Consider the following 17920-nt stretch of genomic DNA (forward strand, 5'->3'; position numbering starts at 1 on the left):
AACTGCAGGACTCATTAATATTCAATCCTCTTCCTGTCTTTTTAATGCTCTTTCTTTCGAGTCAATGATCGTTTGCCCCTCCTTGTTTTCTGTGAGTGGAAAAGACTGGTCCGTCACGTTAGTTTTCCTGTCTTCTCCTTTTCTCTGCCACACCGACTCCTTCTCTCCAAATATCCAACAGCATATGAGGTGCATGAGAAAAATGTCAGCACACATTCTAATTTTGAAGAGTAAAGCCATAGAAATGTCATCTGAGAGATTCAGGAGTGTGAAATTTAATGAAAACACATTTGTCTGAAAGTGTCACAATCAACACAGCTGCACCCTTAGGACAGTTTAAAAAAAAAACTGAAGGCCTGTCAGATAGATAAAACCCCAGCATCAGTCATTTTTATTACAAACGGCTTTGACTGATTTCTTAAGGTCATTGAATGTGAAATGTAGATCTTGAAACTTTGCTGGATCTTGCCCTGCCGCAGACCCTCACCGCGGTGCCGCCGCTCTCCTCTTTGAAACGAGCGGATTAACTCTCTGATCACAATGAAACAGTGTCATTTTCATCAGTTCTCCTCGATGGGAGCAGATTATTTCCTACCTCTCCTCGACCTTCTTATGGAACAAAAGGAGGGCAGTCCCTGTTTGAAAAGGGCAGCGTGGAGGAAAGTCAGCCTGTCTGTGGGTGGATAGTTTAATCTGCATGAACATACAACTAAACCCAGCCAACTGTTGGCATATCATTAGGAGATCATTGGGGGGATGTGGTTGCCAAGTTTCTGCTCTCGAACAATGGAACACTATGCATCAGCATTCAGATCCATTTCAAAGCAACCTACGTCATCAGAACAAAACAAATGCAATCCACTTGACTGTAACAGAAAGTGGCAACGTTGGAACGCAAGCCAGAAAAAAAGAAGAAAAAAAAAAAAGACTTGGAATTTAGCTTCTCTTGAGATAGTGGGTGTTGGGTTAAAAAAGGCTCATAGGCAGCGTGCCAGACTTTGATAGATGCTGTTCGGCATTTAACATCAGCTGCTGAAAAGTCATTTATCCAAGCCAGACATACCTGGATCATCACCAGACCTAAAGATGGGATGTTCTCCCTGACAAGGGCACCTTTAGAAAATGCTATGGTGGGCGTTGTGCCTTCAACTGATTCACTACTGAATCAGCATTTGTTGTATACTGACATCCCCATGTGCATTTTCATTTATTAGACTAATTTTTTTATATTTTTAATCTTCAATCCTTCATCTTTTGAAGTATTTTTTTTTTCTTCTTTCACTTTTATACGGCTTAGATTTAGGGTTGGACATCTAAGGAGTGCACGGCTGGCTGCAATGATGCACCACTGAGGTTTTCATTCATTCAACAGTGACATTGACTTTGTCAGGCAACACGTCTTCAAACATAAGTGTTAAATAGTAAACGGTTGATTTGGTAGAATGAAAACCTGCCTTATCCCAGCCTTGCAATACATAACAAATGCATCATTTTAAATCAAATTTAAATCGAGTATCAAGCTGTATCACCCACCTTGTTGCACAAAAGCACCATAGACAATCCAGATGGCACTCTGAAGTGAAGTGGAGACAGAAGGCGGCGGGTGGCCTCCTGCATTGCTCTGGCAGCGCACTGCCTGGATGCGCCTGAGCAGGAAGATCATAATGCCCACCACAGGGATGGCTGCGGCAATGCACGCCCACACCGCCAAGTCAAATGGTGCCAGCAGAGAGAAAATGTTGATCTTTTCCTCCGACTTGCGCATCAGGATTCCGACTGAATAGTCCAGGTAGCGCTTGCTGAAGTCCACCACACTCTCACGCTCCGGGGTGATAGTGATTGCTGATACGGCCAAGTCAGCTCGCTGTGGATGGAGTCATATATTTGATTAACTTCATAAAATTTCTTTTTAAATGATATGAAGAGGTGTAAGCCTTTTGTATGTTGTTAGATGTTGGAAAGATCATGCTTCCACCGGGGAAATAAACTTTTTACCCAGTCCGTGGTTGACTTTAAAGCTAGTCAACCAGGGAGATCATTGGTGAACAGTGTAATTCTCGAGTGCTTTCTCTGTGATATTATGTCCCCTATGTTGAATATGTAGAGTGTATGTACCTTACACTAAACTGGTGTTTGTATGCCTCTGCCAACCAGTGTCTATCCAAAATGTCACCACTTCATGTATCCTATTAGACTGGCCTATCTGTGTGAAATTGTCATATTTAGCATATGAATTCTTGAGTCACAGCTTAAAAAATGTGTTTTGTGGTGTCACATTGACCTTTGGCCATTAAAAATCAGTTTGAATTAGTTCAACCTGGAATGCAAGTGGATGTTTGTGCCAGAATAATTACACGTCTGAAATCCAATAGAAACAAAATGTAATATCCACAGAGAAGTAAACACTGTAGCTGAGATACAGTACATAAATCAGAGATTGATATCATTTAATAAGCCATTATGTAATGAAAAATAAGTAAACTTCTATCTCTTTCCAAGGGAGTTAAAATCCCATTATCATTATGACCCAGAACAGCATTTGTCAAGGTCTCAAACTTCAGTGTCCTTCCAAAAAGCAGAAAACAGACCCAGTTCAATCACTCTGTGATGTCACCCACTGGAGAAAAATGATGTGCAGATAGAGGCTGTTGGCCCGTGCAGTGTTTTTCTAATCTTTTCCACTTTACTTATAATTGGGATCCGGATTCAAAACAAGACAATGTGGCCTGACTCCCAGAAAAAAATACAAAAACAAAAAACAATTGGAGTGAAATCGGGACATTGATTGATGGAGATAAAATGAAAACACACCAACCTTGCCAATGAGTTCTCCTATCATGCCATTCCAGGATCCGTTGGGGAGCACTGAGCCATACTTCCCATCTCCGACTTGGTAGATGTCATACTTGAAGCCCAGGATCTTGGCCAGGGCGTCCAGGACATCAATGGAGAATCCCTTGTATCTCTTGGGTTGGCCCAGAATATTCTCTGCCACCATCACAAAAGGCTCTTCCTGTTTGCATAAATATTGTACTTTTTAGATGACTTGACAATGAAAATGCTGAGAAATGTGAATTTGTGAGGATTTTGTCTCAAAGCCCTCATTTATTCTAGTTTCAAGTTTAGAAAACAAACAAGAATGTGTACTTTATCCCAGGCGTGTCATTTAGGAAAATGCACCATAATCTCCTCGGGCCAGATTGGTGGACCGAAGCGAGGGAACGTTCAGTCATCTTAATTTCGAGATGACACCTTTATGAAGAGCTTCTTAGGTATTCTAAGTTAAACTTCATCGAAATAAAATAGTTTCCTCAGTGACTGTTGACCTGTAACACATGGTGCCACGGCAACCGCTACGGCTAATCAACGTGGAAATTGCCGTTTTAAATTTATTGCATCCGACCATGGTTCTTCTTTATGGGTTGAAAGTGTCAGGGCAGAATTAAATAGGTAAAGGAGGAGTAAAGAGAGTCGACGAAGACAGGAGGAGAGGGCGGGGTGTTCAAGTGGGCTGGGGGCAAATGACTTGATTAAGTGACGCTGCCACGGGAGAGCTGAGCAGAACCAATGTGAATAAATATGGTGCGTCATGTGTGAAGAAGAGGGAAGAGGGGGAGGGAAAAAAAGGGATAGTGGGGGAGGGAAGTGATTTCAGCTGCTGGAAGTTGTGACGTTAGTTGAAGAAAAACTGCTGCGATGCGGGATTGATTATAACCGCCTTCTGTTGCTTTAGATTCACCAGATGGAGAGTTCCCTCTTCTAAGTGTGTATGACCAAACAGTGTGAAGTAGACTAGAAGAGGTCTAGTTCTCCAAGATCCTTGCTGGTCTGACAGCCTCTACCAGCAGAACCTAAAGCACCTTGTATATCATGGTAAATTTGCAGATAGCCAACAGATTCTGTATTTCACTCAACTGAGAACACAAATAGACTTTTTCTTTAAGACAGGCTATTAATGGAGACAGAACTTCATTCATTAAGCCCTCATGCTTTTATTGTGAAAGATCTGCATGTTGAGTTTCATTAACAGTGGCTGAACATCGAACAAGGCAAAGCGACATTAATGAAAATGAATCTATCAGCGAAAGTAAACAACATGTTTCTCCATTTATTTCACAGAAGAAGCAACTGCTTAATCCGTGGGTGTAAAGAACAACCTAATGAATGCCTTTACCTCTACTGTGGTCTTTGTTTCCAAATATTTGCCTACTCAGGTCAAGTGTTAATAGATTCATCTTACTCCTACAACTTACCAGTAACGTTACAATCTTTAGCGTCACTCCCTGCATACTGCTCTCGATCCGGTTCTCCTTTAGGCTGCCGTTCAAACCACGAGTGGAGTCCCAAGACGCCAACTAATGGAGAGAAAGAAAAATCAGATGGATACGGATGCATAGATCAACATGGAGCAGGTCTCTGGGAGACCAAGGTGCCAAACACCATATTAATAAACAATGAATAGCAGGATAACAAAGTGAGAGAGCTACAAATAAATTCATCATCCTGTCATTTGCTGACTCTGTAGTGACATTTATCAACGAGTAGCCAATGTACATGATGAAAAATGAGCTGGTTACCAAGACAACAAGCGGCAGCCATTAGTATGCTTTCAGGACCGTCTGGTTAGGCTTCACCACAGAATGCTGCTTTGTATTGTCTGGCTTTGTAAGCAATACGGAATACTTTAGACCTGTTATCATACAGATGGAGGAGGTGATGATGATGATGAGAGGAAGGATGGAGGAGCTGAAGTACAATGTTGAATAATGAGGACTTTTATCAGACTCATCATGTCAAATATTCTGAAGAAAAGCCAAACACAGATATACATTTCACATGTGTTACACATCCCTTTTTGTTTTGTGAATCTAAACTACCGCTAACCTTTAAAACTCTCATTCCACCCTGTCGACGTTTTGAACCATGTCTCAAGTCAGGAAGCTGATGTTCGTTAAATTCTTAATCAGCGCTGCGAGCCGGACAAGGATTCTCAAGGATCTGACAAATCATTCGGAGTGGTCAATGAGATTTGAGCTGACAGGACAAGAACAGTGGCTCGGGGACAAACAACGTGCGGTCCAGGCCGCGGCACACCTCAATGTGCAGCACGTGTTCCCCGTCGGCAGGAGGCTCTTCCTCATAGAAACGCTTCATTAAAAAACAGCTCACTTTTAAAAATGTTATGCAAATGGATCTGGGGTTTTGTTAAATTAATCAATTTAAAATGTTTTATTTTTGTTCTAGCTTTTCATTTTGGATCACAGTTTGCTACTTGCCATTTCCATTCATTTTAATAACTAAATATAACAGCACGCAATTCAATACAAACATTTATTATGTGAGTTTACACAATAGTTAATCAGTCCTGATATGTTATCACTGCCAACTGTCCCAGCTTGAGTTCAAACCAGATCATTTCTGACTAGATGAGAAACGGCATCGGTGTCTCATTTTGGCACAATGAAATCCTGCTGAATCTTAATAGGCAGTGTGTATAACTCACTTTCATCAGCGAGGGGAAGGTTTAAACAAAATGCTGAAAGACTCTTGGCCCCCTCAAGAAGATGGATCTTGACTTTTCATTCAATATTAAGCAGAGAATGGTACCAGAGATCAAAAACGCGAGGAGGTGTCGAGATATATTTATGCTCCAAGATTTCATCACAAGTCCTGCAATTAACTTTGAACTCTTACTTCATGAAATGATGAGGCTGCTTTACTCTTTTACTTGATTGGACATGGGCAGTTGGGCTTGCGCCTGGGGGAAAAAACTGAGTGTATTGTCTGTTTAAAAAAAAAAAAAAAAAAAAAATTGTATTCTCGTGATGTTCCATTTGGCTAGATTGATGAGAAAAACAAAATGAACAAACAAATCTATGTCACCATTTGGAAAGGCGGATGATTATACAATCAATGGAAAACAATGATAACTACGGATACACAAGGCAGCAACAAAAGGCGCAACCGTGAATGAAATAGAAGCATGTGAGGCAATGACAAAGGCCTGCAAAATCACTGCTATTAGTTAAATATTGTGTTGTTCACAAACCATCTGCAGAGCATGAGCTCCTCCAAATACTCAGCCTTGAGATTTACACTGCCATGTACAGCCTCGTTGCAAACGGCTACAAACCGCTAGTGAATCAAGTTTATAACCTCCCAGCTCGTACGGGTGTACATAAACAGTTTTCTCCCCATTCAGGATGTCACTCATGATGTCTTTATTTAAGCCATGTGTGCAGTGTGTTTGTTGTAAATATAATATGAGGCTATGCAGTACTTTCTCATAAACTGTGTTCATACCATAATGAGCACAGTACTGCACAATATAATTGTAATAGCTTACCTGTTCATCTGTGAATGCAGATGTATCCGACTGTGTCCAGTCATGTTTTGTGTGTGTGTTTGTGTGTGTGTGTAGAGGCAACATGTCAGACTGTGTTGCGTGCTTCACAGGGGACTATTTTCTCCATGAGCAACTTCGTCCTCGGTGAAAAAAGAAGAAAAAAAAAGACGGAGCAATCTCTGCTCTGTAAACTGAAGAACACTAAAGAGGAACGCTTCTACTTCACAGAGCTGTGCACACCAGCAACCCACTGGGAAGGTCACAAACAATACGTATAGCGGAGGCAAACTTCCTGCATATAAACGACTAACACTTCAGTCCACACAGTGTGATCTTTGATTACCAGATGTTCAAGGGCAAGACACAGACAATTCGGACTGAGAACAGATGTGTCGTATAAAAACATGCAAATCATGTCAGTAAAAAACACATTTTTGTTGCTTGACAACAAATCTCTTCAAACAAGGCTGAAGTGTCAGCTCATTGAGGATTTAAGTTTAAGATAGTCTCTCCTATAAATATGCATAGCATTCAGTCACCAAGAGTGTACCTATGAGTGAGTATAACTGAGATTCCCTCTGGAAAATACATGCTTTGTTTTTGTCCACAGCACAACAGAGAATATCTAGCCAATGAGATTTTGGTATATAGAATTTGAAAATGTACAAATATAACACAAGCACTATTAAGTTAATGGTCACGATGCTCAATACGGTAAAACAATCATCTGTAAATGGGCTGGGCAAATGCCAATGACCACTTAAATCAACAAAGGGATGAAAGTCAAATTGGATTCATAGCGCTACAACCATGTCAATTACAGTATACCTCTGAAAATCTTATAGAAATGGAAGCATTTCCACTGGATCATTATCCCGTAGCTAGTTCCGTTCGCCAGGTGCTTACATATTGACAAGCCCATCATGCTACCGAGCTTCTTATTGAACCACGCTCTGACGCACCAACTGGATTGACAAGACTGTGCATGCTTCTGTGTGCAAGTGCCCATTGAACATTAATAGCAGTAAAAAAATTCGAAAGCAATTTCCAGCCAGGCCAATTAGGCTTTTTTTCCCGTTATGAGGTAGGCGCTTGTGAGTCTGCTTATATGGCTTATGTGTCGGCGTCACTGCTCTAACCGAACTCGAAAGCAGCATAACTCATTTGATTGACAGATAAACATTATTTTGTGTCAGAAGTGGGCGAGAAGTCTGTAGATTTGATTGGATAGAAATACTAGAAAATTCCCCCGCTGGAAATTTTGAAAGGGCCACGGGGGCTACTGCCGGAGTGTTTATACATTACGATGAGATTCTTCGAGATTTCAAATGGGACAGAGTTGTTTTAGAGGCAAATACAGAGACTGCTTGCTGAAAAACTGTCCCTGAAAGGAACACGCATCAGCAGTTTTGCATGAATTTACCTCTAAAATGGCTCCGTCTCGTAACGTTACATTATTATCACATAGCGTGGTGAATTTGCAGGTCACAACTTGTCCACAAAAGCGTTTTGGAGTTGTTGGATTGTGTATTTGATGAGTTTGATGAGTTTGATGAGTTTGATACATGTCACCGAGCTCAGCTGTCACTCAAGTACTACCGAGTACTACCGAGTACTACTGAGACTCAAGTACTGAGAACTACTAGGTACTATGTATTGTCAAACAGTTGAGTGCTTCGCTGTACTGAGAATTATTGAGAACAACAAAGAGCAGATCATGTAGGTGATGCTGAGTGTTTCAAATGAGCTGGCTGATGATATGGTCGGTAACAATATTCCATGAGAGAGAATAAATTAAGGTGTGTGGAGAAATATCATCCAATATTTATCCAATAACATGAGTCTCTTAATGATTTACTTTTGCCGGTGTGGCAGTAGGGTCAAGCTGCAAAAATGCAGAATGCGAGAAATGTCAACACAGTATGACCATGTTGCAAAAATGTTGCTATCATTTAAAGTGGCCAAATAAATAAATCCACACTGGATATGAATATGCCACCACTATATAGTTTTTGTGATTTATCAAATAGAATAATGATAATATGTGTTGCTGCTTCTTCACAGTGCTGTTATTCCTGATGATGAAAGTCCCAGCAGTTTCAAAAACTGCAGGAGCCAGAGAGTACGTTTCTGAAATATTTTCAGACATATCCGTGCTTAACAAATTAATCATTGGATCGACCCTAAAACCCCCCTGCAGATGTATTGTTGGCAAAAGAGCAACATCTTTCAGAGACTATTTAATGCAATTTCAAGTGTCTGAGCCAGTGAGAAAGCCTCCGGACGAATACGTAAGCAACTGCAGTTTTGTAGACGCAACACATGAGGCACATAGAGTTCAAGTGTCCTGGGCCCTCACAGCCAAACACATCAACTACTACTGCTTAAAGGGGTGATGATAAGCACTTGGAACAATCTACCCTGTAATCCACTCGCAGGGCCAAAAAAGCTTAAGATGAATCTCAAAAAAATCGAAATAAAATAAATTGTTTAAATAAACTTAAAATTCTCTTCTTAAGTGATATTATAAGCAGTGATAAATGTTTTTGTGCCTGATTACTTTTTCCCCAGCAACATTCAGCAAACAATAGACCGGGTCAGAGACGAAGGCCCGCCCCTACTCGGCCTCTGATTGGCTCAGACCATGGTATTTCTTCTTCTCTCTATGCTGGTGGGGGGAAAACATTTTGCTACACACATAAACATACCAGCTAATTGTTAGGAGCACCGGTGCGACCAAGGGAAATATTTAGTCGCACGTCACTGATTTTTGGTTGCATGTGCGCCCAAAATGGTCGCACTCTGAAGCCCTGAACAGCCGACTGTGTTCCACGTTTTGTTTGGTTCGGTGCAAAAAAGGTAAAGCCGGTGTAATGTGGGGTCTTCATTACAGCAGTATTGATCCAAAGCTGGCTTATGAAAGATAGCTTCTCTAAGAGAGAGTGGATGTTGCACATGAATGCACATAAATAAATGAATAGTGCCACATGCTAAATAGAAAGCTTCAAATAGACCCTGTGATCACTTATGGCTGATTCTGCTGATTCGGGTGATTGGACCCGCAATCCTCATCGGAGCACCCCGACACTTGGCTCTGTTCGAGCAGCAGAGGAGCATTTGTGAGCCGGCCGTGGTCAATATATAGCAGCAAGATTTGGCTAGCTGTTGGGGTATGGACTCCGGCTTATTTAGAGGAACAATCAGCTTCAGTTAGCTGCAATCAGGCTAGCTTCGGACCAGTGTTGCCAAACAGAATTGGATGGATCCTAGCACTGATTGCAGTGTGTTGTTCTTTAAATCTGGCAAGGATCGAGGCATTGGCTGACTGAGTCACCACAACGGAAAGAAATTCTCTTAACTTTTAAACCTGAGGTTGTTTTTCACCTTCTTGATTTTAAGGACAATGGCACTAATGGTTAGACTATTTAAAAATGATATTTGCTATGTGCGACTTTTATGAAAAATATATTTTCACGCACTTTGCGACCAGTAAATTGAATGAGGAGAATCCGGAGCTGCTCCTTTCAAAGATACGCACAACATCAAGAAGACATACATCATTAGGGTGATGTTTTCATAGAATAGTACAAATGTCACGAAAAAAATGCACTTTGAAAATACAATAATGCCGTCTTCATGGACACTTTTGACTGCTGCATGACGCACGCAAGATGCTTGTCTAGGAGGAACAATTACACTCAAATGAATTGACTTTTCTCCATAAAGAGCTTTGTGTCAGCTGGAAGTCATTAGCAATATCTGCTTAGAGACGAGCTGACACATCAATAAGAGCAAACTGGGAAACCAAAACAACAACAACAGCATCGATCACTCTGCTGCAGCACTGGATGGAGGAGAAAACTCACAGTAGCCAACCAGGAAATAGTATTTCAGTCTTCATTACAGTGTCTAACCAGGAAGACGCCTCATCTAAGAGCCATCAGGCTTGGGAGAAAATGGACTGAATGCAGATAAACGATGATGGAGAGGGAGGAAACTAGGGCTGAAAAATGGGGAGAATGGGTTAGGGAGGAAGAGAAGAAGGGAGCGGAGAGGAGAGGATGGGAGACGATATGAGAGGAAAAGATAAAAGTGGAAAGGGACAAAATGAGGATTGGCGCTGCAGGGGTGGATGTGGGTCGGGGGGTGGAGCACGCCATGTAATCACTGTTACTGGAAAAAACACAAACATGACAAGATGACATTATAGTACAAAGCTGAGGTAAATAGTGTGGTGGCAACGAGGAAAAAACATGCGGAATGCATATAAGCATCCTATTACAGAGAGTTTAGCTATATGTACATAATAATAACGAACACCATTACTGAATGCATTTGTCTTCCCATTATCTGGCCTTGCTGTCCCTTTCTGCCTCTAATGATTTTCAGATACAAGTGCCCACATGGGCTCCCTGGCCTCCTCTGTCTGTTTGCCTGGCTGCATGCTCTCAGTGTCTGAAATGCTCTCAGTGTGTTTTGGTGTAAACGTGCTTTGGGACTCCATTGTTTGTGTTGTTATGCTGGTGGACATGTGTATGTATGTTCCTGTGTGTGTGAGTGTGCGTGCGTGCATGTCAACACATGGCTCTGTGTGCAGTGGGTCTCTTCCTAGCTAATGCTAATGGCCACATTATGATGAATTGGCTTCATGATTTCAGTTAGGCTGAGTGGTGATTAAATCTTCATTACCGCTTCTGGTCAGTCCTGCTCTACATAGATTGCCAAGAAACCCAATTCCTCTTCATTCTGCAGGAAGTGCCTGACTGAATCAGGACATCCACAGCCACAAACAAATTACAGCTACGAGAAGACTGATACAAATAATGCTCTCAATCTCTCACTGCAACACTCAAAAGAACAGACAGGTTTCTCAGTCAAGACTTCATGGTCAGCTCATGAAGCCCGCTCATTGTTTTTTAAATGTCCACGCTCAACACTTACCACACATCAAACGTACACCGACAATAGTCAAAGGTGAAGTGGAGGTGAAATTTGATTATTTATTTATTTTTTGCAAATCTGTGAGTAAAGTTAAGAAGCACACATTTGATTTATTCTAAGATTGAGGTGGTCCAAGACAGGATGGTGGGTGAGGTGAAGTGGAAGATTATAGTGGACTGGTCTGGTTGATAAGGGAGCTCCAGTAGAGGGCGACCTGATACCCGACACCTCACTGTCAACCTTTAAGCCCAGAAACGTGGTTCTCAGGGATCAGAGTACAGCTGATTCCCAACCTACCAGCTTATTTATTTCACCTGAAAGGAAAAACACACTGCAAGGTCCTGAGGATTAAGATTGAGAAACAGTAGTGTATGAAAAAACAACATGCAAAAACAATAGATTGATGCAAGTGTTTCAGTGTTTGTACCTATCAGGCACTCCAATGGGCCCCCAGGAATTCTAGTAGAAGTGGTACTCAATTCTGATCCCTGAGGACAGGCGTCCTGCAGGTCTTTTTACCTCCCTGGTAGTAAATCAGCCACACCTGACATGTCATTAATTGGGACTAAAACCTGCAGGACACCAGTTCTTAAGGACGAGAGTTGTTTTTTTTTAATATCAAGCAGTAGATGGTCACATTGAGACAATGAGTAAGCCGACATCTATTTTCATCAGTGCTTTCACAGTACAGTACCTTCTGTTTCTTCAACACCTACAGAATGGAGAGTCATGTAAGTCTGTTCTAGCTCTAATTGAATGGGCTGTGATCTAATGCATACAGTATATATGGCACAGTTGCTTAACTTTGTGAAATGAGAAAAGAATACTACTGTGGACTACTGTGTTAACAGTTCAGCTACATAGTGATAGTATCTCTAAGCTGAAGACAAGAACAAAAAACTACATACAGAAAAACATACATACATAAATAAAAAATCATATTCTGGACTCACCCGTTTCACATCTTTCCCAAAGGTCTCACTGTAGCTGGTTCCAAGAATCTCAAATTGCACATGGGAATTGGAGCCTTCAGCACGGAAGTCCATCATTCCAGTCAGGCCACTGATCCGTCCCTATAGCAACGACAAGCAGAACATAGTTATTGTGTGAAATGTCACAAAGACAGCAGGAGCAATGATGGTGGTGTTTAATAGCATTTAGTGTTTCAGTTCCATAGGTGTCTGCGAAGAAAAACAGCCTGCGAGCATTAATTAGTACCAGATGTGGGTAGTAACGCGTTACATGTACTCTGTTACATTTACTTAATTAACCTTTTGGATAAATTGTACTTGAAAGAGGAGTTTTAACCTCCTTAAGACCTGGCGGCCGTCCACATGTGTGGACACCACATTTTGGGGTGTCTATACCATAATACTTAGTTATGTTAGGAGGTGGGCAATATTCTGAGAAAAAAAGTCGCAAATTTGCTAGTTTTAAGTGGCAAATGCTTGTTTATAACGATGCTAACAACCGGCATTTATGCTTGCTTACTTCCCATTGATGATTTCTAATTAATCCATCCCAACGTGTGACAACGCTTTGCTAAGGTCCTTAGGGTGATGGCTGTTGATCGTTATTGTTGGTTGTCATCTTATGGGTGATGACAATTTGGCCCATATACTTTTTTCTCAGAATACTGCCCACCTCTTGGCTCCGTTTTTTTATTTTTTCCTACAGTGGCCCTAATACGCCATCATACAATGAGCCCAAATAGCAAAGAGAAATTAAAAATGCATACCAAAAAAGAGCTCAGGTCTTAGGAGGTTAATGCAACCTACTTTTAACTTTTACTTGAGTATATTTGTGAAGAAGAAACGCAACTTTCACTCCATTACATTGCGCTACGTTCTGCTCCTTACTTTTATTTTTTTATCCATTTTTATTAAATGCGCAATCTATTTAGAGTCTTCTGTCGGAGGCTATCACATGACTCCGTTTCACCAATCAAATGCAGCCCAGCAGTCAGATGACAGTACACAAAATCTCTGTATAGATATAGGCGTACGTACACACAGCAGCACAGTGTAAGATAACAGTAAAGTTTTTTTTTTTTTTATTGTTTTAGTTAAAGGGATATTGTTTGGCAGTATCTGAATTGGCACATTGATATTTTGTCTATTTTACATTCATGCTCTGTTTATTGAACCAGTAAATCAGAAGTTACTCAACAGTTACTCAGTACTTGAATAGTTTTTTCACTGAATACGTTCTTACTCTTACTCAAGTAACTATTTGGATGACTAATTTTTAATTCTACTTGAGTAAAATGATTCTAAAGTAATACTCTTACTTGAGTACAGTTTTTGGTTACTCTACCCACCTCTGATTAGTATCCAGCATCTGGTGTGAATCAATCCTGATGCCAAACCTGGAGATCCCATTTAATCATACAGTGTCCCAAGGGTATTTAAAAAATGTTTTAATTTTAATCTTTTGATAGTTTCCAGCAGGGATCAACGTAGTTCAATTGAGTTTCCAAAGAAGTGTTTTATTGTATAAACCTTTATACTTGCTCATGTGGAATTTGTGTACGTTAATTTAATCTTCCATGGTGGGATTTTGAAGACGCTTTTATTCATCATTTCAAAATACCAAATACACAGCAAGGTAAAATAAAAAAGGTAACTTCCAACTCAAATACCTTTTGGATGGTGTCCAACATAGACCATCCTCCATTCCAGGGCTTAGTGGACTTCCTCATGCAGTTAAGGCTGGCCATACTGTGCCACTTCCTGTCCTCTAGTTTTCTGTAGAAGGCGTTGGCTAGCATCAAAACACTGTCATACAGGTAGAGATTGGACACCTGTTGGACGAGGGGGAAAAAAACAAGCAATTTTGATAAATGCATTCTCAGATTGCACAACAGAGAACTGGATACAACAATCCAGAGTTTGCGTTCACTTCTCTCTTTTGTTTTTTGGCCTCCAAAGATATCACACAGCCCCTCGGTGAACCCTTGTGAGTGAGGCAATGAAAAAAAATGCACTTGTCTTTCAGTCTGGTCCTGTGAGGAATAAAAGCTTGTCTCCTTGTAACTTGGACAGAGAATGGACTGGCGGGCATTTTTTTTTTATTATTTTGTCTGTCACTCTTGTAGTTGTCATTCGGTGTCAAGATGAAGACGTGGTATCTTTCTTCGATATGACAATGTTGAAGGCTAACTTTCTGGTGAAGCACTGAGGTCGATTTGCTTAACAGGGGATTGCTATTCCTGCAGCAGGTGAAATGACATGCATGATACAACAAGAGTCAAAAGGTGCGATCTGAAATCTGAAAAGAGAGGCACGTTATTTACGGTCCAATCATCCTCCATCGAGTGCCATCAGTCCAATTGTTTCCCTCCGACTGCAGCGTCCCCTGTCAGGATACATATCTACCCCTCCTGTCTTGCTGCAACACTGGATTTGATAGGTCCTCTGGGTCAAGTCAAGTCAAATTCTCCCACAGCAGAAAGATCCATGGAAGCAATACTTAGTGCCACTCCAGGCATTCAGCTCATGACACCACTAGACTTAATCCAAGCCTCTCCGTGGTGAGACATCGCACACGTCAAGCTTACTTGCCTCAAGGTCACTCGGTCAGGAGCCGAGTCCAGATGTAATGCAATGTAGTAGCTCTGGATATCTGAGATTACACCGCAGCTGCTCGTGAAAGGGATTAGTGAGGTAAAAAGGCACTGCAATCTACTCAGTGTAACTATTCTGATGAGTTCCCCTATATTTAACCCTCTGTCGTGTAAAATTGAGAGCTGTGGTTGCACATACCACATGGTTTTTGCCATCTGAGTATAAAAGGGAAATGAACATGTCAATAGAGCTACAGGGATCTGCACTGCCGATGGTTTCAGCAAAAGAGAAGACTAAGAGGTGTAAGGAGGTGCTCACTACAGGAAGAAATAGGTGGCAGGGTGAGTAAAGTTATGAAGACCCAAAGGATGGAACGACATTGTGTTGTCACGGAGCTGAAGGGCATAGCTTCCTTTATTGACTCTCGTTGTCAGAGAGTACATCATTTACCATAGGCTGGGTTTCTGGTCGACAAATCCTTAATACAAATCATAGATAGCATAATCTTTTTTATAGCATAGAGTGCCTTTCACAATAGAAAACCTTTGTTAGGCACGCAATATCTCAGCAGTTTATGCATCAATAATATATTGTTTTTGTTCACCAGACATTGAATGTTTGCTTTTAAATAGATTTGCATGTTAATGAAAAACAAGCTTTCATTTTCTTATTTTACTATATTTTACTCTGTTCTGCCTGTTATTCCCTAAACCCGCAGGGGTCATTTATATTCATGGACGTTCATGTCCTTTTTAATTGCCTTATCTAGGGAGTTTAATCTTTATTCAGTTGCATACATAAGAGTGTTAAAATTTGTATTCATGTGGCACTTGGCAGATGCTTGTCTAAACTGTCTTACAGCATGGCTGCATGCTGTAAAGTCACTACTGAAACTGTGAAAAGCGTGTGATCAAACAGGGAGCATGCCATCACAGCATATGATACTGAGGGAACAACAAAAAGACGGCATCGTGTTTGTTTTATGGTTCTGCCTCTCCGGCTGATAAGAAGCGTCCCTCCTGTTAGCTGCTGTAGAAAGTGGATGAATGCTGGTTGTTGCCAAGGCACAAAGTTGCTGTCCTAAGAATACTCACAACAAAATGGGTAAAAATAGGGATAAAAACACAACCTTGCCACTGGTCAAATACTCAATACAGCCTCATCCATCATACCGCTTCCATGTTGTGCATTCAGCATCCTGAAAGCTCAGACTCACCTGTGAAAGTAGTTTCTGTTGGTTTGGAGCATAATGTGCATTTGCATTGACAGCAGAGCAATTTAGGGGGGTTTGAACATTTCCTTTGATATTGATTGATACTTTTTCATGAAACCATTGGAGTTCATTGTAACCAACTGAATTCAAACTGACCACAGAAAGGGCCGACCTTTAACAGCTACCATTCAAGACTACGGTGGGTGACCATTTGAAACTCAAAAGCTGGTATTTTGGCGTCACTACAAATTATGGTAGAAGTTAAATTCACAGTTGAGACCAAATGTATCTGTATTTCTTTCCCTGTCTGTACTTGGAACATGTTGTAATGTGACCCAATATGAACTAAGAACTTTCATGTTTTATTGCTCATTACACTATTCACGGGCTGCAGATTTTAGTTTTTGCATTTGATTTGTAAATGCTCTTCTTTTCTGATGTGTTCTGCTGGTTAGAGGATTATATAAAAAAAACAGATGTTGGTAAGGGAACCTTTTTGTGGCAGATTTTATTTGTAGAGCTTTGAAGACAAAGCTCTTTGTTTGCAAATGTATTTTTAGAGTCTTGTCGGTCTGTGTGGGCACTTCAATACACATGACACAATAAGTCACTTTTGTTATACTTCTATGTGTCTACTTGTTATTTAGAAGGCTATATCAAAAATGTGTTAACAGTTTCAGTGTCATTTTTTTAGAAGGTTAAAGCAGGGACCAAACAATAAGTGGCCCATTTTGTTTTTGTTGTCTATCCATATTTAAGAGATGCTGCATTTTTTCAGAAATGATTGCAGTTACTTTAATGAAATGTATCTGCCACATGCACTCATTAAATGTATTTTGATTGTATAGCTACTGTACATCTGGTCCTCTGAAATAATCCTTACGATTTTCTGTTGTAACAAGTGATCTATTTGACAATAATTCAGGAGCTTCAACAGTAGGCGTTTTTTTTTTTTTTTTTACCTCCAGGGACTGCAGATAGCCTTCCTGCGGGTCGCAGAGCAGGGAGGAGATGCGATGATTGTTCCTCATACAGCGAACGTTGGTGTCTCTCCATAATGGGAAGATCTGACGAATGATGGTCATCCGCCCCAGGGAGCTGTGCACCAGCTCCATGATGTCTGCGTCACTCACCTCCTGAATAGAAGGACAACAGGAGGAGTTTAGTTTAACAAATCTTCACTTTTAATCCTACTGTAAAGTTTTTTTTTATTTTTTTATCTTAATGGTATTTATTTGCACAGTGGGGGAACAAACCATGAATTATGAAGTTTTTGAAAAGTTTCAAATAAGAAACATAATTTCAGAAGGTTTTCCATTGCCTGTGCCTGGTTCTTAAGCACCTGAAGTATCAGATGAAAAATAGGGGATTACAGAGCGATAAGATACGAGACAAAATTAGGTCATTCTAACAAGTAAAATGGAGTTAGAGGTCAAGGTTGTGATCAACTTGATTTTGAGATTTTTCTTTCTTTGTTGCTGTTTAGGACATAAACCCAATATATACAGTATTACCAATTATCAACCAAAACTTCATTCACTTATCATCTCTGTCCCAACATTGGTTAATTCAATAGCTTGAATGAATTGAGTGCATGTTTTAAGCCAAAACCACAGACATTTTAAACAATTGCTGTATTCTCATATGTCAATAAGCTAGAATTCCTCATAGAGGAATCAATGACCATCATAAGTATATCCTTCATGGTAATAGTGTAGGCGACCTGTGGCCTTCTTCTGTGGGGGATGAGTGCATGGAGGTCTACACAGTGGAGGGCCAGATCAATATTCATGAGACACTGAGCAGCCTGCCGGTCCCCAGAGCAAGACAGTGGTCAATGCTGAGGCAGGCAAT

The 17920-nt window shown here is 40.7% G+C and overlaps 1 protein-coding gene across 2 annotated transcripts in view; it reads right to left on the reverse strand.

Moving 5' to 3' along the window:
• The window catches only part of grid1a (glutamate receptor, ionotropic, delta 1a), a 215644-nt gene that overhangs the window by 14243 nt on the left and 183481 nt on the right, over window positions 1–17920 (reverse strand). For both annotated transcript variants that reach the window (XM_084020808.1, XM_084020809.1), the window contains exons 6-11: window positions 17029–17202; window positions 13929–14090; window positions 12241–12360; window positions 4254–4355; window positions 2816–3013; window positions 1534–1864 (exon numbers count right to left, since the gene is read on the reverse strand). In XM_084020808.1, the coding sequence (XP_083876934.1) occupies window positions 1534–1864; window positions 2816–3013; window positions 4254–4355; window positions 12241–12360; window positions 13929–14090; window positions 17029–17202 (1087 nt within the window). The remainder of the gene's footprint in view (window positions 1–1533; window positions 1865–2815; window positions 3014–4253; window positions 4356–12240; window positions 12361–13928; window positions 14091–17028; window positions 17203–17920) is intronic.

This window comes from Eutrigla gurnardus (genome assembly GCF_963514095.1).
Source record: "Eutrigla gurnardus genome assembly, chromosome: 11".
Classification (NCBI taxonomy): domain Eukaryota; kingdom Metazoa; phylum Chordata; class Actinopteri; order Perciformes; family Triglidae; genus Eutrigla; species Eutrigla gurnardus.